This window comes from Fusarium solani (genome assembly GCF_023522795.1).
Source record: "Fusarium solani strain SB1 chromosome Unknown bctg00000013, whole genome shotgun sequence".
NCBI lineage: Eukaryota > Fungi > Ascomycota > Sordariomycetes > Hypocreales > Nectriaceae > Fusarium > Fusarium solani.
The window spans coordinates 317,522-340,830 of NW_027072145.1; the positions used below are offsets into that span (position 1 = coordinate 317,522).

Sequence of the window (23,309 nt, forward strand, 5' to 3'; positions counted from 1 at the left end):
ACGCTTTCGCTATGGTCTGCCCGGGTCATGCCCAACCTCCTGAATTGGCAACGCATCCACAACGGGCGGCTCAGCTTTGACGGGACATGCTAAAACTCTAGGCTAATCGCTGCACACCTCGTGCATGTCGTTCCCACCTCCACATGCGCCGTGTCAGGGGGCGGCTCACGCCAACACCAATAGAATCTCTAGGGCATTTTAAATACTGTTGTACAAGTGGCTAAAAGGCAACACTCGCTTAAGAGACTTACAGGTCAAGGTACCTGATACCCTGACCAGGCAGCAAGGCGCAATAATTTCTCGTGTGGCCATGGAACAGCCCATGTAAGGCGGATTTCCCGTCCCCCTGCAGCGCAGCTATAGACCCAGCTCTACAGTCTTACATATTGCGGAAAAGTCACGCAATACTTCTTTCTGTTCGAGTGCATTCATTGTCCCGTCGACCTGGAGAAAGATACGTTCCAAGCCTAGCGTCGGGAGATTAGATCTGCCCGTACGACCTCCCCGTCTTCGACTGGCAGAATGGCAGCTGCCGAAATTCTGAAGCTCCTCCTCGCTATATCGTTCGTGGATCACGTGGCTGCAGCAGATTCTGGAGATGACTTTTCTAACAATCTATTCTCAGACCTGGCACCGTGCTTGTTACAATCTACATTGTTTTAGCTTGCCTATGTGCTAATGGTACCTTGTGCGCAGCATTCTGACCCTTTTCGGAGAACGAGTCGCCATGCAATTCATGAGCCAATCGATGGGCTGGGCCGACAACATCATATTTGCAATGGCTCCCCTGGGCATCATTACTGCTATCGTTGGTGCCATTAGAGTTGGTGGTCCTTCATGGCTCAAAGCTATTATTGGGAGAGCTAGGGAGAACCTCGCGACGGCCGAAATGGATCTCATGTCGTCCACCTCGAAAGAAGTCTGTGAGCTCTGGAATCGCCAAGAGGTGGTAAGATGCATGGGGTCAGCCCCAGTCATAGAGTTTATCTGCTTGCTACCCAGGACCGGAGTTGCAGAGGCAGAGGTAAAGGTAACGGACCTTGAGACGGCAAAAGAAAAATATCTCTCTGAAATTGGTTGGTGAGTCCATTCATGTCTACCAAGCCAGACACTCACCATCCCCTCAGACTTGAACATCCGGGAGGACTTCTGCCGATGGCGTGATTCACGAAATCTTCGGAAAGACGCAGAGAAAGATCCAACAGATTCATCGCCACCGATCGTCATCATACGAAACAAGTCGGACGCTGCGCCAAATATTTCGCTTAATTCCCACAATCAAGTCTGGCGAGGAGAATTACGCGCAGCAGCCGTCTTTGGGGTCTTTCTTCAGCTCGGGGTCCTTGTGTACTCGGGATTCACCACCTATTACCCGACATTGAAATTACTGAAGGAAGAGCGCCCCATTGCCAAGTACGCCTTTCCTTGCACTGCGGTCGGGACACTAGTCTTGGTCGTTGGCATGCTGGTATGTGCCCATGTTGTGGAGAGTAGCACGAAAGAGGAGAGATATCAAGCAGGAGAGGGGAGGAAAGCCAGACTGGTTTGGCTGCAGCAGGAAAAGACCGTAAACGACCAGGATTTTGATTCCTTTGCGATATTTACCAAGGATGATAGAACTGTTATCACAACATCGAGGCGACTGGGCAACAAGCATGCCACCGTCTTGGCATTCAAGGCTGGCCTCGGCACGTTAATCAGCCTCTGCGGGTTTATCGTGCAATTCACTGGTTTGCGCGGGATGCACTGGTCGGCCTCGATTGCTCAGCTTGGCGCAGTCCTCGTGATGACGGGTGTCAGGGCATGGGTTCGCCGTGGGCTTGCGAAGCCTCCCACCTGCCAGCCTCTCCATTCAGAATTCGAGCTTGATTGGTTTGCGATGACTTTTGGGGATCTTGAGAATGCTCCATGGCTTCATTCCTCAAAAGTAGACGGGGAGAGACACAGCAGGCCTTGGACGAACGGTGGCTGGGACTGGCGCATCGGAACGGTTGGAGATCCTGCTACATCATTCGAACCCTTGCATCCGATCGAGAGCGAGCCTACAGATCCTAAGAATCTGTCGAAGGTGCATAGGGTAATGATGATACGGAGAGATCTTGGTGAGCTCGCGGACTGGCATGGCTCTGCATCTCAAAAGGCCATTGCCCTTGCAAGGGCGATTGAGATCACGATGGATGCTCTCATTGAAGGTCCCACTAGAAAGTTTACCTGGACTCTGCCAGCCTGTGGCGGCGATTCAATCCATTTTCGTTTAGAGCGACAACAGAACGGGAAGTGGAAAGCATACTCAGACGAGATCGAAGCAGCGCTATCGTTATGGCTATATTCCGTCAATGAACAAGAGCAGGGTCAACGTCGAAAAGGGCAAAAAAGCAAAGAGGCTACGAGAGTTCCGCGCAAAGACGACGCGTGGCTGCGCGCCAAATGATCGCCCGCGAAGCTCAGCCTGCGACTTCTGGGCTCATACACGGCGGACCTCCATCAAGATCTTTGGTGGTGGATGCCCCGTGATACGGCAAGAATCATGAAAGTGGAGGAAGATCGTGACGGCAAGCCAGGCGAAAAGTCAGGGGACAAGCCAGAGGTCACACTAGAGGTAGAGAATCACAGAATCGTTGGATGTGGTTCCAGCCCTATCGATGCATCTCGAGAGCTGGATAAGCGAACTCGATACAGGAGCTGCGAGCTCGCGAAACCCAGCTTTGAATCGGCCCAGGAGGATATTGGCGAGGAAAGGGCAACAAAGGCTGTCTTGGCGACAGAGTCGCATGGCCCTCTCAAGTTGCTATATGCCCAAGACATGTTCTCGGCTTTCATGTGGGCTGCGGCAAAGACACTGAAAAAGCCCCTCAAGGGCAGCGCTGACATACGTCCCGACGACACCAGCGGTGACAATGCCTGGCAGTCCTTCACGCTCCGGAACAACCAGCTGTCGCAGATGGCACAGGATATTCAGAGCACCGGACTTGGCAGCCTGGAAGATATCTATCTGAGCATGATTCCACCGCTCAGCAAGGAACACAAGCTCCCACAACCCGACGCCATTATTCAATTGGCACGACAACAAGCTCAGAGACACGAGCAGCTGAAGCATTGGAAAGAGGCCGGCGATGCATACTTGTGGCTCTTCCGAACGGCAAGGAGATTCCCAGAAGAGAGTAGCATTGCTACCAAGGCTACAGCCGTATTGATGGAATTCCTGAGACAACTCGCCTTAACCATCGAATTGAGGGAAGCTCAATACGGGGGAATCATACTCTGGCAGCTGAAAGGGCTGAAGTCAGTTCTTGAAAAGGAACTTAAATCTGTTGGCCGAGGCATCTTATCGAGCTTCATGGGGTTATATGAGGAACAGGGCGATGGTTGGAAATGTGTCTCTGTGCAGGAGGCCCGGACTGGCTGGGTGGAAGACACGACCTACACAAGCTACCCTGAATCATTCAAGCGCAAAAGGCTGCACCTGCTCCATCAAGACAACACCCATCGCCGCCCTCCACCGGGAAAGCGGAATACCACCGGTCGCCCAGCTTCTCGAAGCACGGCGGCTCCGCTTCTCTGCACGACTCAAGTCGCTCGATGAGGCCCACCCCTGGCGAGCCGGACACGCCCACCCCGCCAATCTACTTACCACGACCTTATCAAACGAAAATACCAAGCACCGCCAGAGAGCAGCTTCAGGACACGGCTTCAACGCACCGACGAGCTCCTCGCACCCTGCACACGACCAAAGCTCATCCAGCAACGCTTTGGCGATGAGCAAACGACACCGCTGCAGACAGCATCGAAAGAGAAGACGGCTGAGGCCTTCCTTCACTGGGTCCAGACACTCAATCCACTCGCCCTGGTCGTATACTCAGATGGCTCTCTATCCTCAGATGGAGCCGCCAGCTATGGCTATACTATCCACCAAAATAGCCTCCCGATCCTTGATGGATCAGGACGACTCGGACCGGCTGAGGTCTTTGATGCCGAAGCCACAGGGGCATTAGAAGGCTTGAAAGCCGCCCTACACTTGCAAGAATCAGCAACCCGAGACATCTTCATCTGCCTAGACAACCTCGCTGCCGCTACATGCCTGCGGGGCACACCATCAGACTCCTCCCAGGAAGTCTTTCTCGAGTTCCAGTCCCTAGTAGCATCCCATGGGGCCACTCAAGTGCGCTGGGTACCTGGTCACACCAAAATCCCCGGCAATGAACAAGCGGATAAACTAGCAAAAGCAGCATCCTCGCTGCCCGAGCCCGAGGGCGCGCGACCCACGCTGGCCTACCTGCGAAGAATCGCGAGACAGAAACCAAAAGAAGCATTCAGAACCTGGTGGCCCTCCGCCTCCCCTGAGCAGTATAAGAGATTGAATCTCAAGGCGACAATAGCCTGCCCGCGGGAGCTCTCGCTCCCGCGTACAGTCTTGCACCACTTACTCGCTGCAAGGTCCCTTCACGGGGATTTTGCCGCATATCACGAGAGGTTCAATCATACTGAAGCACGAGTACTCTGCTCATGCAATCGACGCAAAACACCTGACCATATCTTCTACTGCAGAAAGGTACCGCCACGGAAGCGAGCGAGGCTCGCTCCATCGCCGAATACGGCAGTGAATCTGGCATTAGGAAAAGACTTTGATAAGTTCGTCAAGCTGGCCAAGATAAGCGCCTTCTTTGATAGGATCTGCCCTCGCTACTAGACAGGGGCCGACCTGAGATGCAGTGGCGTCTGCCCCCTCCTTTATTCTCTTTTCTCTTCTTTTGTTACCCCTTTCTATTACACAGGCTTGGCCAGACAAGGAGCCGCAACGCTCTCTGTCTGGCTGCGGCCATCCTCAACCACAGCCCTCCACCATGACTATCCTAGTCATGAGCTGCCCCGCGGCTACTATTCACTAGCCGTGCCTGGACCGCCCGCTGACGGGTAACAGGCTCGATGTAATGCGCCATCTGTGCCGATGATATGCTGGATAGGGGACACTGTATGGTTAGATCATAGGTAGACTCCCGTAGCTCAGCACGTCCTGTGCTCCCTTAGGAGACTTCTGGGGCCTCACGGCCCCCCGGACGAAAAATATACATACATACATACATACATGCACCTGCTCCATCCACCTTCCTTTGTCATCACACTTTCTTGGCATACAAGTGTTAAGAAAGTGGCTCTGTCTACACCTAATTCCTTAACAAGTGCACAACAAACGTCCCAATCTGCGCTTTGCGCAGCTGCAAGCTGCGGCGATGGCTTCGTCGATGACGAACCCGCCTGCTGCCCCGGACCCCTTCGATCTGGGGATCCACACTCCCGCCAATCTCAATCGAGGAGCCCGTGCAGCCCTCTTGCAGAACAGCCCGGCGGCCGTCAACGCCCCCGTCGGTGTTTCACCTGGACCCGGGCGGACGGCCCAGACACCGTCTTCACCACTCATCGCCGCCACCACTGTTGCAGCTACGGAAGGAACTGCACGCGAACACCCCTCATCGATCTTCGAACAACGACCAGTTTCTATCATCGAATCGGCCAATGATCTCGCGCGCGAGCGCGTTGAAGAATACAACGCCAAGTTGATGGTCTTCCAGGCCTTTTGCGCCAAGTTTGAAGAAGCCGCCCAGCAATTCACCACCGGACCGCAACGGCGTTTCGCTCAACAATTTGCCGACAGCTTCCTTGACTCCTGGAAGCGGGAGCTCTCCAGCAACGGATCTACCTCTAAGCCCACGTACAGTAGCGTCACTGCCGCCTCGCCTCCTGTTGCAGGCGACCGTCGGACCCACCCGCCTCAGCAACATCGTCAGCAACAACAACAGCGCCAACGGATTCACCCACCTCATCGTCAGGGGCAACCGACGACCGCCGCTCCACCCCGACAGGATCTCCGTGTCTTTATCCGTCTAGAAGCCGAAGCTCCGGCCCGGGCTCAGAGTAGCTACGCGATCCGGGCCCTTATTCGGGAGAAACTCGGTGCCGTTTCAGATAAGATTCGACAAGTATTCCAAGTCAGGTCTGGATGGGCCGTCCAGACTGCCGACCCTGAGACTCGCGACTTCCTCATAGAAAAGCAGGCCGAGTGGGCGGCTGAATTAGGAGCTACGACAGTAGAAACGAACAAGGAATGGTTCACCTATGTGGTCTCAGACTTTCCCACAAAACTGACTGACTTTCGTGGTAACGAGGTGGACAGCGACAGTATTGTCAGCGGCGAGATAGAAATCCAGACCGGACTCAAGCCTGTTAGTGTACGTCCTGTGCGACAAGTGTCGGACAACCCCTTGACCAAGACCTTACTTGTGTCCTTCTTGAAGCCTACAAAGAGATACTGGTCTCTCTTTGGCAGCCGCGCGGCTAGACTTCTCGACAAGACTGACCGCCTCAGACAATGTGAAACATGCTGGGACTACCATTTTGCCCGCAACTGCCACAGACAGCCAGTCTGCCAACGCTGCGGTAAGACTGGACACAGTGCAGACGACTGCGCTGCATCAGAGCAGTGCATCAACTGCTTAGGTACTCATCCGGCTAGCTTCCGAGGGTGCCCTGCTCGGCCGAGGAAAGTGCACGGCGTCTTCCGCAGGGTTCCGCAGCGATCGATGGAAAAACGATATCGATCGCCATCGCTATGGCGATAGGGGTCGATGGCGATGGCGATGCAGGGTCCCCATCGCCATCGATCGATCGCAGGGTCAAGTCATATCGATCGCCATCGATCGTCCTTATGTCGATATTCAGGGGTGACCTCAGGGGATAAGTAGTAGGGGCTAGAATTCAATATCTCTGCCTCAACAAGAGGCAGAAATGAGTGGCTGGCAAACAGGCCAAGTCCGAAGGCTCTTGAGTCTTCGGTTCATTAGTTTTGATGGGATTTTGTACGTGGCAAGATGTCGCCCTGTCCATGCTTTCCAGTTTACTGTTAGACTTTTAGTCTGGACTCAAACAAGGAGCCAGATTTGTTTAATTAGTCAAAGGTCGGTTGTAGTTGCAAAGACAAGCTGAAGCTTTAGCAGCGCAGGACGCCAGTCAGAAACCAACTGCGGCATATCATTATCACGCACGACCCAATGCCTTCGTTCTTGGTGCCAGGAGGGCTTCTACAAACCCACTATCCCCTTAGATATGTTCCAAGGCGTGCTACAGCGGGCCGGAGATGGAATAGAGAGCGTCCCTAACAGCGACAGCACCATAGAATGGCACTTAATTGAGACGAGATGCAACTTTCGAAAAGCATCATGCCTTCCCGACTTGGTAATAAGTGGGGCAACAGGGGGTTAGCGATAACTTCGATATCGATCGCTCCGATGGCGATATAGGGTCCTAATCGATCGCCATCGCCATCGACGCGGACCCACATGTCGATGGCGATGGCGATATGGGGTCCCATCGCCATCGATCGATCGATGCGGAACTCTGGTCTTCCGCCGGCTCACCAGAGAGCAACGAGAACACGTCCGGGCAGTGGGCGCACAGACATACCGACAACGTCACCTGGGATCACGACTAGAAACTCAACAAGACAACGCGACTGTTCTACAAAGAAACGACAGCACATCATCTGAACAGCCGAGCCTTCGTGCTCCAAGTCCAGCGGCATCAGGCGCACCTTCGTGCATCATGGTGGCCACGACCCCCCAGGCCGGCTACGAAGTGGAGGAGGAGCCCGAGCAACCCAGACCAGGCTCACCAAGGAAACGTCGAATAGTACTTATCACCCGTACTCATGACCAGGAATAAGTACTCACAGACTCGAAAGAACGACAGGAGGCCGCTCAGGATCTTCCAGGCCAACGTCGGCAAGATCCCTCCGGCCCACGACTGCGCCCTGGCGCTGGCCGACTCTGAACGATACGACATCGTCCTTCTGCAAGAGCCATGGACGGCCCATACAGACAGCCGCTCCTTGACCAAAACCCACCCGGCATACGACACATTCACACCTGTCGAGATGTGGGATAGTAACGACACTCGGCCGAGGGTCATGACATATGTCCGAAGAGACCCAAAGCTCCTGGCTGATCAGATCAGGCCCTCTCAGACTCGAGATATTCTCTGGCTGGTGATCAACGGCATGACGATAGTCAACTTCTATCGTCAGAATGATGAGCATGACGCCCTGGAGACACTACTACAGTGGCCTGTCCCAGGACGCTGCCTCGTTGCTGGCGACTTCAATGCCAGACATCGTAGTTGGCAGACAGGCCCTACTACCAACCGCGGCCAGGAGATCGTAGCCTGGTCATCAGAAAACGATCTGAACCTACTCAATTCTCTGGACATTCCAACAAACCCATACGGCAATACGATCGATCTCGCCTTTACGAATATGCCATTGGCCGAGGCTATCGTCGAGGACCACCTCGCCACTAGCTCCGACCACTTCACGCTTAGCCTGACCCTGCCCGACGTCAGGCCAGCTCCGACTCAGCCGGGTAAGGTACGGGTGACAACAGACGACGAGCTCAAACGATTTGTAGAGATCGTAGAGCTCGGGGCCACAAGAATCCCCCTCGCGAATTCGACTCCAGCGGACCTAGATGAGCTAGCCTCCGCACTCGTGAATCTCCTGATGTCGGCAGCGAAGGCAGCCGGACGGCCTTCACGGAGGAGCACGCGTTCTGCTCCGTGGTGGACCGAGGAGTGTGTCGGCGCCGCCGCGGCTTTCCGTGCCATCAGAAGACTCTACCCTCGCGGCTTCAATCAAGATGTCCAGATCGCCAAGAGGGACCTCCATCGCGTGGTCCGCCGGGCTAAAAGACAGTATTGGCGAAACCTCATCGACAGTTTCTCCGATAGCAGTGCTGTTTTCAAAGCTGTTCGCTGGCTAAAATCTCCAGGACCTTTCCAGCCCCCACCGCTGCAGGTCGACGATGTCGTATACGAGTCTCAGATGGACAAGGCCAACGCACTTCGGCAAGCCACACTGGAACGACGGACTGCGGAAGACGACATCACAAACCCTTGGATATCAGTCTATTCTCCTAGATCGATCCCATTCCCGCTGGAGATTTCGCTGGACGAGGTTCAGTATGCGACTCTTCACACAGGCAATACATCTCCAGGATCGGACAGCATCACGGTAGATCTCCTCAAAGCTGTATGGCATATCATCGGAACGCACGTCTGTCGCTTATTTGAAAGATGTCTGACGATAGGCCACCATCCGAAACCGTTCAAGGAGGCGGAAGTGGTCATGATCGCCAAACCCGGACGCCGCGACCTCACGTCGCCAAGGGCCTGGCGACCTGTCTCTCTGCTCTCCTGCCTCGGCAAAGGGCTGGAACGTCTGATCGCACGCCGTCTATCGTGGGCAGCTGTCCACTACAGCGTCCTTCACCCACAGCAAGCCGGGGCTCTCCCCAAAAGGTCAGCAACAGACCTGGTGGCCGCCCTGATCCATGATATCGAAGATGCGTTTGCACGCAAGAAGGTGGCCACCCTGGTCACGATGGACATCCAAGGTGCTTTCGACACCGTCATGCGCAACAGACTAGTCTTGCGTCTTCGTGAACAAGGCTGGCCCGACCATCTGGCTAGATGGGCCGAGTCCTTCATGAGGGATCGATCAGCCCGTGTCAGATATCAAGACACCCTTACCCCCTTCACCCCTCTTCAGTGCGGCCTCCCCCAAGGTTCACCGGTATCGCCGATTCTCTTTCTGCTCTATACTGAACCAATCTACCGACTGGGCAACCCCCAAGGCCGCTTCGGCTACGCAGATGACACGGCCATCCTATCCATAGGCGACACAGTAGACGAAAGTACTGCCATGGCATCCAGCGCCATCGCGGAGATGGTGCGCTGGGGCGCGGAAAATGGCGTGTCCTTCGACCCGAAGAAGACTGAAGCCATGCACTTCTCCCGCAGCAAACTCAGGACCGCACCGGCAGTACGTCACGGAGATGTCAAGAAACACCCCGAGTCAGCTCTACGCTGGCTTGGCATCTGGCTCGACAGCAGGCTATCGTTCCGGATCCATGTCGAAAAGTGGGCGGCGAAGGCACAGGCCGTCGCCTACCACCTGCGAGGACTGACCAACACAATACATGGCCCTCTGCCGAGCGCCGTGCGAGGTGCTGTCAGAGCATGTGTCGAGCCAGTGCTGCTCCACGGCTCCGAGGCGTGGTACCCGGGCAGGACCAGGCCGCGGTGGACTCAGCCTACCAAGGACCTGCCATCAAGTAATCAGCATCTCATACAGAGAATGACTAAAGCTATGAACCAGGCCATGAGAGCCATACTTCCCGTCTGGAAGACGACACCCATCACCATCCTCCACCGAGAAAGTGGGATACCACCAGTTGACCAGCTACTCGAAGCAAGGCGACTCAGGTTCTCCGCGCGGCTCAAATCGCTTGATGAGGCTCACCCTCTGGCGAGTCGGACGCGCCCGCCTAGCCAACCTACTTACCACGACCTCATCAAACGAAAATATCAAGTACAGGTAGAAAGCGGCTTCAGGACACGTCTCCGTCGCACAGACGAACTCCTTGCACCCTGTACGCGGCCAAAGCTCGTTCAGCGATGCTTCCATCAAGAACAGATGGCGCCGCTGCAGACAGCGTCGAAAGAGCAATCGGCCAACACCTTCTCTCGCTGGGTCGAGTCACTCGACTCGCTCACCTTGGTTGTATACTCGGATGGCTCTCTGTCCTCGGAAGGAGCTGCGAGCTACGGCTTTACCATCCACCAGAATAACATCCCCATCCTCGACGGATCCGGTCGACTTGGACCGGCCGAGGTCTTCGATGCCGAAGCGGCGGGAGCATTAGAGGGTTTGAAGGCCGCCCTGAATCTGCAGGAATCAGCAGCCCAAGACATCTTCATCTGCCTAGATAACCTCGCTGCTGCTACATGCCTGCGAGGCACACCATCAGACTCCTCCCAGGAGGTCTTCCTCGAGTTCCAGGCCTTGGCAGCGTCTCATGGTGCCACAAGGGTGCGCTGGGTACCAGGCCACACCAATGTCCCCGGCAACGAACAAGCGGATAAACTAGCAAAAGCAGCATCCTCGCTGCCCGAGCCCGAGGGCGCTGGGCCAACGCTGGCCTACTTGCGAAGACTCGCAAGACAGAAACCGAAGGAAGCATTCGGATCCTGGTGGTCTTCCGCCTCCCCTGAGCAGTACAAGAGATTGAATCTCAAGGCGACAGTGGCTTGCCCGCCAGAGCTATCGCTCCCGCGGGCAGCCTTACACCATCTGCTGGCAGCGAGATCCCTCCACGGGGATTTTGCCGCATACCACGAGAGGTTCAACCATAGCGAAGCACGAGTGGTCTGCTCATGCAACCGACGCAAATCACCTGACCATATCTTCTACTGTAGAAAGGTACCGCCACGGCATCGAGCGAGGCTCGCTCCCTCGCCAAACACGGCAGTGAATCTAGCATTAGGAAAAGACTTTGACAGATTCGTCAAGTTGGCCAAGACAAGCGCCTTCTTTAATACGATCTGCCCTCGCTACTAAACGAGACCGACTCGAGACGTACTAGCGTCCGCTCCCTCCTTTATCTTCTCTTATGTTCCTTTGTTACCTCTTTCTATTATCTTGGCTCGGCCAGATAGAGAGTCGCAACGCTCTCCATCCGACTGTGGCTATCGGCAACCACGGCCCCCCGCCATGACTGTCCTAGTCATAAGCTGCCCCGCGGCTACTGTTTACTAGCCGTGCCTGGACCACCCGCTGACGGGTAACAGGCTCGATGTAATGCGCCATTTGTGCCGATGACATGCTGGATAGGGGACACTGTATGGTTAATTCATAGGTAGACTCCCGTAGCTCAGCACATCCTGTGCTCCCTTAGGAGACTTCTGGGGCCTCACGGCCCCCCGGACGAAAAATATACATACATACATACATAGACGTTGCGGTCTTTGGGCCCGTAAAGAATGCATACCGCCGAGAGCTTAACAAGCTCGCCGGAATCGATGATGCCACGCAACTAGGCAAATCACATTCATAAGATACTACCACAAGGCAAGGAAGATCAGACCGAAGTCAAGGAATATCATCGGAGGTTGGAAATCATCAGGATTATGGCCAGTCTCGATGGCAAAGTCCCTGATGAACCCCATGGCGAGTAAGCTAGAAGAACGGCCGGTCACGCCGCCCGAGGCGCTGACGCCGTCGTCAGAGGCAACAGAAAGTCTTTTCTGTACACCCCGGTCATCGCAATAGCTCAGAATGGCGTTATGAGGCGTTTCTTCTTTTGCAAAGATCGATCGCACGCTTCGACTCTTCCTCACGAAATTGGCAAGGGCTTGGACCGTCAGAATTCAACATTGGTGGATTAAGAGAAGGAATTATCACTCCTTCGGCATGAAAATAAGGTATTACGGCTAAAACAAAGGAAGAAGATTACCTTCAACCCCAATGAGCGTTTTTCGAAGGTCCCCGACATCGCGAAGGTCAGTGATCAAATGTATAAGCTTCTGAACCCCCCAGCAACATAGCGAAAGTCTAGATGACCAAACTTGAGGATAGGTGGATAGAATGGCGGCTGGCAATTCCAATGGTGCCCTATTTAATATTTAAATATTATTTTGTTGTTATTAAATGAAGGGTGTTAATGATGTCTTCGTTGCCCGATCTTGTGGAAAAAGGTGACCGGTTTCTGGGGTGGGGACTTACTACCACTGGTCTCTCGGTTAGGTGACCTTCTCTGGCCAGAATATGATCATGCCAGAGACAACCGGGCATTCTATTTAGCTCATATAGATCAGTTTCTAAGCGGCTAAGCCGCCGGGAACACGATGTGGGCAGCATGTGTACCACCATCAGTCGCGAAGACTTTTTGGTAAGACTAGTTGACTCCGGTACGTTTGATCTTATGTTCATGGGCCCGCTTAAGATGATTCGAAAGGATTTGAGACTGGTAGAACGCAGGTTGCAGTGCTTGCAATTCTCTTAACTTGCCGATCCCTAAACCTACAATTACTCACAAGAAACACAACGATCCCAAGGTAACGGATTCTGATAACCCGCTGGGTTTCAACAGGCAGTGCTCCCCTTCGTCCTCTAGCGTGGATGCCATAACAGACCTTTCAAGTCTTCTAGTATGAGTAAGTGGTCGAGTATGTGTTCGTGGGAACATGAAGCAACAGAGACATGAAATTCTAGCAGATGCTATGGAAAGAGATGGGCCCGCTTACTTTGGTTGCGTTCCTAGAGAATCTCCTCGCAGTTGGCGTCGAATCGAAGGATGAAAAGCCTCGCATTTTGCATGAATTTTTCAGTCTTGTCGAGCTGCCTGTCCCAGCCGAAGAGCGTCTCGACGAACTCGATGCCGGCATTCTTGCCTGGACCTGATGTCTTTCGCTCGGCAACCTTGAGCATGGAGGACTCGCAAGCCTTGAGAAGCCCCCTCAGCTTCTCACTAAGACGGTCACCGGCGTCAATGAACTCCCCAGCAAGGACCCTGCTCTTAGCGCTACGTGCCCTACCCACAAATTCCTCAGCTCGCTTCACCTTGCCGGCTAGTTGAATAAGGAGAAGCCAGAGTTCACCGGCCATATCGGAGAGGGGGTAGATGGGCCGTGATGGTAAATAGTCCAGTCATAGATCCACTTGCCAAGGCTATTGGCATCAAACACACTGCCCAGTAGCAGGACGGGCTCCTCGGTGGGATCCCAATTCTTGAGTGAGTAGCCCTGAGGGATGTGGTGCTTTCTGGCATCAGCCTCGGTGGCCTTGGGAGTAGCCAAAATCGGCGTTGTGGTGCAGTGGCAGCTGGTAGGTCGGACGAGTTGGGACTGGGTTGGTAGGACAGCGGTCGAGGAACGGCGGCTATGCACGAAACTGGTGGGAGACTGGAGCTGGGGCACAGGCATCTGCTCTCGACCGTAGAGCTTTTTATAGTAGGCGGTGGGGACGGCAGCTTCCGGGCCGTCGTTGTGATCGTAATTAGCGGACAATCCCAGATCGTATTCAAAGTCTTGAGTGTATAGCGCGGGTCGGCGGTCGTGACGATTGCTGAGGCGCGACTGCGCAGGAAGCACGTAGGTGTGTCCCGGAGCCTCGATGAACTCGTCCTCGTCGGACTCTCCATAGAGGTTGGAGGCCCCGATATAGGCAAACGAGTATTGGCGGTTGCACTTGGAGCGCCGAGACGAAGCGGAGAGCCTAAGCGATAAAGAAGTTCTGTGGTTTATAACTGCAGTGCTATACTGCCCGAAGCTGCTGTAGCGGGGAGAGCCCTTGGGTGGACGCGGGCCGAAGTTACCCTGCTGGGGGGAGCTGTTGAAGCGTCCGAAGTCTGGTTGGGTTGTAGGACAGTGATGGATCGTCTCAGCCCAGGCGCGATAGGGCGAGGGACTAGGAGTTACAGATGACATCCATGGGTAGACACTGGCGTGGTTGAGGATTGGGCTCCATCTAGGAGTTCCTGGGAAAGGGTAACTCATGATCTAGTAATGCGGCGATGCGTAACTGATATCCGCCAAAGAAAAAACCAACCGCTCTCTTCCAAGCTCGTACAGTTTTTGCTGATGAAATTCTGGAATTTTCGAGATTGCTTGTTCTTTTCCCTTTCTTTAGCATTGATGTGGAGTTGTGGGAACGTAATCCGTCTCGTCATTTGGTGCAAAGAAACTCTGGATTACAGTGTTAAAAATCAGGACGCGCCTGAACCTCAGCAGAGCCCGATTTTTTCCTCAGCTTCTCGGTGCAATGTAGAATATAGTTCTAGTATCCAGGGTATTCCTAAAGAAATTGTCCGGGTTGGCACGCCAGCAGACGTCATAGTCGAGTATTAAGCGCAGCGGCGGCTTGACCACCTAATGTTTGTTAATTGCAACACAGCGGTTCGTCCGCTCAGGGATTTAACACGTGAAAATCGCACTGCTGATGTCGGTGAGACGAGGCTTCAATTCGGGATGATCATCAGCTAAAACAGATGACAGTAAGAAGCGCACAAGCAGCTCGGGCAGACTTTGAGATATCCGCGGAGCGATCTTGATTCGCCCACCTATCACCTCCTACTGAAGCCCAACAAATTGACGATCCCCAGCGTTTGCGGAGCTCCAAGAGCTATCGGCAAGAGCACGGACCTCCAATCATCAACTGCCGCGTAGCAGACCTCCGACGCCCATCATGGCTCCAAGACAGAGTTTATATGACGAAAGATCAAGTCAAAACATGATGGCCAAAACTCTTAGGTGAGGAGGCGTCCTCGGATATTGTCCATATAGAGAGAGCCCTTGTCCCAATACTCATTCGGTGTGTTCTAAAGGTCCAAGCGCGAGTACATGTTTGTGTAAATTATAAACGCCCTCCCCCCCACCCTCCCCCCCAACCTTCGCAACCCAGTCGGGGCCCGTTCAAGCCACTCTATCTCAAAACTCTAAAGGCCCTCAAGCAAGTCAAGCATACCTGCAGGCAAAGCTTTTTGTGTTCCATGGCCCTTTGAAATTGCCTATCCCTCTAAGCTCAAAGACATGGGCGATAAGTAATTGCCAGACTCCGAAACCCTCGGCAGATTGGCCAATCCTGGCCGCATAAGTCATCTCCCCAAACAAAGAGATTTATGATCCCCTCTGATTCCGAAAATGGGCGTTTCAACGTCCTGGTCCCATTGGCAAACTCAATTTCCCGCTCACGGCCCCGTCGTCCTAAGCCTAGGCTCTGCTGGTACTCTGCCGCTTGCTAGGGCACACACAAGCTTTGGGCGCTGCACCCAGTATCGCATTCCGGTCAGGGCTCTTGAAATGCTGCCTTATTTGATCCTCGCATCCTCTTCGATCCTCCCCTGCCCTGCTCCCTCGAACGTAACCGCATAGCTGCGACTAAGAGTCGTCTCCGCAAGCGTGATGAAGCCTTAGTACTCGCTTCTCACGAAAGAGCGATGGAGGAACAGAACCGCTAGCTCTCTTCGTGTTTCAAATCTTTGACTACCGAAATTTACTACCTGAAGACCCAATTGCTGCGGCATACGCACTGCAATTGCGTTCTCATCCAGGAATACATCACCAATGAGGCAAAGAGGTGCGTGGGTAGGCTGCTCGCTTGTTCTTCTGCTTTTTCTCCCAACGGCAGTTCGCTGAAGCCCGACCACGGGAGCCCATGCGATGCCAGCACCGCCGATTCGGTAAACATGCAGGGTCTGGAGGCGGATAGCTTCCCGCTGATATGGACGAACCCTTTTCAGCGGGGACCTTGTGCAACGGAGGTTAGGGGCGACGTGTTCGACATGGGTTTAGAACCACTTCAAACGGCCGCCATGCCGCCTGATTCGATGGTCTCTGCTCAGCCAGTTCCAACAACCCCCCTCACCATATGTGGACCGGGGCTATCTGTCATTATGGAACCGCGAGGACTTCAAGTGGATGAGATTGCTTGGGACCCATTCCGGAAGTTTTGATAATAGTGGTTGTCGCTAGCTCCTAATGTTAGAAAGAATGGACAACGGTCTCGCGTGAAAGATATTCGAAATTTCCCATGAACGCGGACTTGGTCGATATTCCGCCATCCCTTTTATGTAAATGGGGCTTGAGTGATGCTTCGCGTATCCGCACGAGGTGCAAGTTGTAGATAGGAAGGCATTTTGGTTAAGGAGGTTGTTCAGTGGCCATTTTCCGTATTAGCTGAGGTTATCGAGCAGCCCTGCTGGGTAACAATGATGATTCAATTTATGAGAATGAAAGCAGATAGGATGTCTTATGTTTTGGAGGCGTTGAAGCTCTTCATTCTAACTAAATGAATGACTGAAGTCGGTCTATTTTACCATTCCTCGGATATGTTCGTATTCGTCAGCTGTGACGGGTTTTTCCTCACGATCCGTTTCATCCAAGCTTGCTCATGTGAGTCACACAGCCCGTGTCAGGGCAGCCTTAGTGATACGATGTGACAGGAGAAAGTCTACAAGGAATGGTGGGCTCGCAAGGTCCTTGGCCTGGTCAGCTTTGTCAAGATCAGGTCGCTCATTCAATAGTGCCGCACGCATAGGGGTTATCCGAGCTGGATAGAGACTATCCGAAGGATCAAACACATAGAAGTCTCAGCTCTGGCAGCAGACTTTAACTATTAAAGACTAACCTTTAGACCCTCATTAAATAGAGAAATTAAGAGTCATTCGTTGCCCGATTCACCGAGGGACCTTCTGCCCGGTCGTCAGCTAGTCATGCACCCGTGCCGAGCAACAAGCTTCGATAGTAAAGGTGCTTATAACAGAGCATTCGACGAGAAATTACGCAAGAGGGTTACGCCAAGAGGTATACCTTGCATGCGCGCCTTCTATTTGGGGCGGGTGACCACCGTCGTGGTGAACAGACAGACACTCGACCTAGGCGGCAGGATAGGCAAATTCCCAAAAGCGGATCGACAAGGCACTTATCAGGCGGAGATACCCACACCCTTTTTGATGCACTGGGGAACGAAGACAAAAACCAAAAAAAAAAAAAAAGGAGAGAGAGGGAGATTAAGCTATTATCATTTTGACTCATAATCCCAATTAATCCGAATACGCGAGGTTGAACGGATCAAGAAGCGGCTTAGTTTTTCTTCCTGTATACCACATCCTCCTCATTACCAGCCGCTTTATTCTCCCATACCGTCGCGTTCATATCCTTGACATATTCCCTAGATGGAGTCGAGGGGCATGACAGCAAATTCTTCATAGGCATTCCAGCACCTGCGGTCTAGTAATATACTCGGGGTCGGCCTAGGGAGGACTCAGTTGCGCCTGGGAGAATCATACCAGACAGAAATCACAACGGGCGCCGAACATCAGAACCCTATTGCGGCACTTGATAGGGCCCTCTTCGCGATCAATACTCTGGTCTTCAAGCCAGGTATGGAAACTCACATAGTAATTCGCGCAGGGGCTGGTCATCTTAGTGAAGATGTGGTCGATCAACAATAGCCTGGTCGTATGTTGATTCTCCAACGGAACGAAGGGTAAAAGTGTCAAAGGCCCAGAAGGAATGAGATCAAGGATCCGGAGGGCCCAGAGGATTAAATCTTCCCAACACAGCCTTTAACACAGCCCGGCTGCAGGGATTAACTGTCAATTCTGATAGTTGTGCACTTATTAGATACAAATCAAGGGCCTTTCTACCTGCTTTTTCCATTTAACCTTGTGACAAAACGGCTGAATGTTTATATCTCTCTACGACACGATTGCATTAACTAACGTCCCAATCGACTGGTACGGATGTCATTCTGATGGCAAAACCCGCCAGCAATGACGGTACTGCTGGATAGGTAAAGAGCACGGTCCCTAGCATGACGGCACTCATCGTTCGGCACAATCTATATGTATGTCCATTGAATTGGAAGATCACCTTTCTGTCACAAAATTGATGCAAAAAGAACGAATAGTCCTCTGGATCTAGCTCTGCTAAAAGCCGATCAAGCGGAGCTTCGCTGTTCGTGCCGTTGCTTGTACGATTTGGCCGTGGCTGTATCAATTAGGCAATTCTTGCGTTCAATTGGCGGGTGGCTGGCGCAAGGACCCCTACTAAGCTCCTAGGAGTGCCACAAGGACCCAACTGTTGGGCTCCGGGCCGGTGAATGCCTCCCCATTCGCCCAACGGCGCACTCAACTGGCCCAGCAGTGAGTTCCGCGTGCTACTTGCGCGGAACGTGGCTGTTGGGTCAAAAGCTGCCGAGGCGAAGAATAATCTTGCTTCATGGAGTCGGTTGTAGTGATAATTCTGTGTCTGTCTGGTGATGGGGAATCAGTTCTCAACAACCGAGCCAAGATCCTGAACCAATCCCAAACCTTCCGCTAATTGCGGCGGTAGCCGCTTGTTTCAGAAAGTTCGCCGTTACCATGCCATGTCGTTGTGCAGCTTGCTGACCAATCGTGCATATGGAAAGATCCGTGCACACCGGCTCGTGCTTAGCTGGCAAGTACATCATGCGAGCCCCAACACTTTAGCTAGGCTTGTATTCTCGCAATTCGCTTGTTCCTTGGTCATGTAGACATATCTTCGTGTCTCCACAGGGTGATATTTTGCACCGTAAGCTGTTTCATAATAGCTGCTCGTAAAAATGTATGCTGTACGCTCGCCGATGTTCCCGTGACATTCGACAGGCAAGTATCGTTAACCCTGACGACCACGCCACCTTTCAAGATGTCAGAGGCGCCCCCGCTTCTCCCAGTGCCCGCGTCGGTGGCTTATGCCGAGCAACCCAAGGCACCGTCGATGCTGGCCGCATTGTACAGCTTTCCAGATGGAAAATGCAATTGTGTCGCTCAGCCTGGTCGCAATCATGGATTTTTTTAAAGCATGGGCAGCCCAACATGCCGTAAGTCCAGCACTGCAGGGCCAAAATAATATATATACACTGTACATGTCTCCGACCAACCACGGAAGAATCGTCATTAACCAGTCTTACAGTCTACTGGTGCCTTATGATAAATTCTCCTTGCATCCCCGGGTCGGCAAACGCCGATGAGTAAATATGATTGTGAAGGCTCTCTTCCTTTCCGCCTTTCGCAGAATTATTGCGGTTGCTGAGGTATTTCGCGTCAAGGTAAGAACTTATTACAAGTGTTTGGTCGACAGGACAACCTCTAACTTGCACCCCACAGAATTTCAACAATAGCCAAAGTATTTATGCTCGTTCCAACAAAAGATTTAAGCTCAATCTTCCATATAGTCTCCGTTCACATCCTTACTGAGGTTGAGGTATGTTATACATCTGCTCATAAGTGCACGGAGGTGATAACAGTATGGCTAGTCCGTTTCCTCCTTTGACGGGTCTTCGGGGGATCCCGGCTATTGACGACCGTGTTGCCAGGGCTATGGCGTGGCATTGAGCATCGACTCAGCAATGTGTTTTCTATCCCGGGAATAGATACCGCAGGGGGGTTATGAACCTCCATTCTCTATTCGCGGCGATTAAAATGAAGCCTTTAGAGCAACCAGACTGCAACGGACAACTACATGTGATTTACTCCAGTAGCAGACCACTGGTTCATCACCACTAAACTGGCCTTGCCGGATTACCGCGTAGCCATTCCCATAATCAGTAATGATGGCTGGGTATATGTAATGTGGACATTTCCTAAACGCCGAGGACTCTAGAGCTTTCTATTGTCGCCCAGGGTATCACAAGCCACGATGGACGGGCGATATCTACCAGTATGTCCCTGCGTTGGTGGAGTTGCTCTGCTGACACGGAACTAACACTCGGATATGGCCTGCTTGAACCTCAGGGTGAGACGTTTAGGCAATGGATCCTTCGTATCTTGCCAATTTTGTTCCCGAAGTAGGTTTATAAGCGGCTCAAACGACATTAGAGCAGCGAGGAGTCGCCTTGGATAGTCTTAGAGTGCTTCAAACCGCAATGCGGTTTGACGCAAACATAGCCCTCCTCACATCTAAATTTGGATAGCAGACCGGTGGTAGTGTCTTCACGTCGCGTGACGCTTAATTTTTCTCTCGACTACAACCCTAAGACGTGGGTCTCGCCGGTCCTGCCTAATGGAAATTTCTCAATATCGAGTGAGCGCGGAAGGTATTGACGCGTTACCTATATACTAGATTAACGACTGTAATAGCTGGTATCATAACTATCGAAGCATTCTCTCTAAGAGACTAGCGAAATAGAATCTTTAGGCCTAACCCGAGCCTTTTTATCTGGTCTAATGCAGAGTACTGCGGTCAGGAATAACGTAAAGTCTCTCAAAATGGCCAGTCTAAGTCAAATTCTATGTCCTCTGCCTCAGTACTTATATGCACTTCTGCCAACCCTTCGGAGGAAGGCTCTCTAGTGTGGGCGTTGGCACCAGCGATGATAGAATAAACAGGGTGCATTTGCGGGTTACGTGGAAGCATTCTCTCCAATGGCCTTTGGTCCCGGTGCCAAAGGAAAACGGTACAGAATGCTTGGGCATTCGGCACTTATGATGGCGACGAACTGAGATGTCTGTTCCAATACAATATGAACGTAGCACTCAACAATGTAATCTAAGCCAATCCTTCCTCCATCCCGCTCCATCTAGCACCTACCTTTAACGCACGTCCTTGCAGCTTGTTCCGGGTAAAGCCACATTAACTTTCTCACGATAAACCGTGTCCCCAACGTAAGATTGTCCAGCTCTTGAGTTTGCGTGACTATAGAGCACCTGATTGATACAATGACGCAATCAGTCATCTTTATGTGAATTGTGACTGGAGTGGCGAGTCCATTCACATCATTTGGTTGTACTGCAAAACTGCTGATGAAGTCCCACCAATTTTATCTAGCCGATCGAGCTGGTGATAAAACATGTGAAATTAGTACTAGTGAGAGATAATGAAGGTAGATATTTGACTAAAGAGGAATCCTGACCTCTGACGCATTCGATAGCGACATGGATAATCCCTTCAACGCCAACCTCAAATACCGAATCTCCCTCTCCTCCATTGCTTTGCCGCCCTCATACTTTCCCCCACCAGCGAATCGTCAAAACCTCCTTCCCTGCCTTAATTATCAACAGCAGGCCTAGCTTAGCCGGATCCCGCCTCTAAGCCCATTTACGTTTTACCCTACCTATTCCGTCCCTCTCTCCCTTGCTTCCTTGCGCGCCGCCCATTCTTCCTCCCAAAATCGCCCTCAGACCACCTTCATATCAATGCCTCATGCTACACTCAGATTGATCCGGCCTCGCCATCTCAATCTGTTCCTCTGTCCATTCCAGATCGAGGCCTCTCGCTTTCATCTATAACTCCTCTCTCAAACATTCCTGAGTACCTCACTGGCGCTTCCCAATCCAAATAAGTCTCGGCCGACGGCGCACCGCCTACCCAACAAACTTCCATATACATGGTCCAACACTTGGTCAAACAAAACACTCTCATACGCATAACTACCTCGAGGCTAACCGCCGGCGTGGTGAGGCTTATCAGGAGGACCGTGCTATCATGGACCAAGTTCGCCAAATATGGGGGACGGAGGAGACAATCATGTTGCGAGAGATTGAGGGTCTCAAGGAACGTGTTCATCGCCTTGAAGGTGAGAACTCGATTCTCAAGTCCATCGTCATCCAGGTCACTGGTATCGTGTTGCCAGTGGGCAGCCAGCATGGTGATAGTGGTGGCGCTTCAATGGAGAATTCATACTCCTCTACGACCTCAAGTCAGTCGACGTCACGATCCCAAAACCCATCCATTCCGGTCAGCTTCTCCAGGACAGACCCTTTCTCTCTATCTCTAGGCCTCGACGGTGCACCCTGTCGGGCTCACTTCCGCAGTCCTGGTGACTCCTGTATAGCACCCAGTCGCCCGTCCATCCCTGCGCCCATCGTCCCCTTGGATCCTCTAACACAGCCCGAAAAATCCATTGACAAAAACTTCCTCTCTTCTCCATCAGGGGATTTCTTTGGGTCGGTTGCGAGCATTGACGTGCAGGAACCCAAGCTAGACGGCATCACCGTCAAGGAAACTGCCGTCAAGAAATCTACCTTTACTGTTGGTGACGAGCATGCTGAAACTCCCCCGTCTCCAACAACCTCACCTCCAGTCGATGCTGCCCATAACCCGGACGTGAACCGAAACTCCTCTATCGACGGCTTATCGTCAGGGAAGAACAGTCCATTCACCCTCACACTCGCAGAACCCAAGCGGCTGACAATACATGCCGGTCACACATCCTGTCACTCCCTCTCAATCATCCCCACCGTCTCTAGCACCGAGACGAGTTCCCTCCATGACCGAAGCTATACCACGACTCCGGCACCTGAGATGGTCGCAGATGCGTCAATGCATCCCACAAAGCCGGAAAACCTTGAAAAAACCGCCACTGGCCAACGATCTCATGAGGCATGGCAAAACGAGCATCTAGATCATCCAGAGCCCATGCTCGACTCCGTGGATAACAAACTACTTAAGGGACCTTTGATCAAGAACATTCGTGCTCTAGATGAGACCTTCTAGGAGGCAGTCAACCAGAAGCTCAAGCCCGTCAGGCGGAGTTTGCCACAGAGCTCGGAGTTTAATCCTGACCCTCAGGACATGGATGCCCCGGATCATAGAAGATCTAGTTGGCGGAGATCCAATGACGCGCATGCAAATACCTATGATGACGACTGCGACATACCCGGTCGCGAGAGCGTGGAAGCGGATATTCCCCTCAAGTTCAAGTCCACGTCAAATTTTGGGGCACCGTTTGGTACAGTCTAGAACAATGCCAAATGGCTTCCGAACACGTGATAAAAATTACCTCATTCATCAACCACTATCGCGAGAACGTGACGAATATTGGCTGCTGAACAAATAACCGCTGAATCATTTTAACGGAAGCAAGAAACAATGAACAGATTCTGTTCCTTCAAATGTATGACTTGATATAAGTGCCCTATCTCCTGAGCTGTCTGAAGCCTCCAAGCAGTGATAAAGCAATATTG

The 23,309-nt window shown here is 52.6% G+C and overlaps 6 protein-coding genes across 6 annotated transcripts; 5 read left to right on the plus strand and 1 right to left on the minus strand.

Annotated features, from left to right (window-relative positions):
• Positions 1-727: 727 nt before the first annotated feature.
• MRS44_017010 (uncharacterized protein) lies at positions 728-2,431 on the plus strand (the record flags this gene model as incomplete). The annotated part of the gene is made up of 2 exons (XM_065617535.1): positions 728-949; positions 1,109-2,431. The coding sequence occupies 2 exons, from the start codon at positions 728-730 to the stop codon at positions 2,429-2,431; spliced, it is 1,545 nt and encodes a 514-aa protein (XP_065473607.1).
• A 96-nt stretch (positions 2,432-2,527) lies between these two features.
• MRS44_017011 (uncharacterized protein) lies at positions 2,528-4,687 on the plus strand (the record flags this gene model as incomplete). Its single annotated transcript, XM_065617536.1, has 2 exons — positions 2,528-3,521; positions 3,660-4,687. 2 exons carry the CDS (start codon positions 2,528-2,530, stop codon positions 4,685-4,687), a joined length of 2,022 nt encoding a protein of 673 aa, XP_065473608.1.
• A 541-nt stretch (positions 4,688-5,228) lies between these two features.
• MRS44_017012 (uncharacterized protein) lies at positions 5,229-6,720 on the plus strand (the record flags this gene model as incomplete). The annotated part of the gene is made up of 2 exons (XM_065617537.1): positions 5,229-6,432; positions 6,509-6,720. 2 exons carry the CDS (start codon positions 5,229-5,231, stop codon positions 6,718-6,720), a joined length of 1,416 nt encoding a protein of 471 aa, XP_065473609.1.
• Positions 6,721-7,593: 873 nt separating this feature from the next.
• Positions 7,594-11,443, plus strand: MRS44_017013 (uncharacterized protein; the record flags this gene model as incomplete). Its single annotated transcript, XM_065617538.1, has 2 exons — positions 7,594-7,680; positions 7,724-11,443. The coding sequence occupies 2 exons, from the start codon at positions 7,594-7,596 to the stop codon at positions 11,441-11,443; spliced, it is 3,807 nt and encodes a 1,268-aa protein (XP_065473610.1).
• Positions 11,444-13,141: 1,698 nt separating this feature from the next.
• Positions 13,142-14,379, minus strand: MRS44_017014 (uncharacterized protein; the record flags this gene model as incomplete). Its single annotated transcript, XM_065617539.1, has 2 exons — positions 13,142-13,452; positions 13,572-14,379. 2 exons carry the CDS (start codon positions 14,377-14,379, stop codon positions 13,142-13,144), a joined length of 1,119 nt encoding a protein of 372 aa, XP_065473611.1.
• Positions 14,380-21,828: 7,449 nt separating this feature from the next.
• MRS44_017015 (uncharacterized protein) lies at positions 21,829-22,839 on the plus strand (the record flags this gene model as incomplete). The annotated part of the gene is made up of 1 exon (XM_046271495.2): positions 21,829-22,839. The coding sequence occupies one exon, from the start codon at positions 21,829-21,831 to the stop codon at positions 22,837-22,839; it is 1,011 nt and encodes a 336-aa protein (XP_046127203.2).
• Positions 22,840-23,309: the final 470 nt, after the last annotated feature.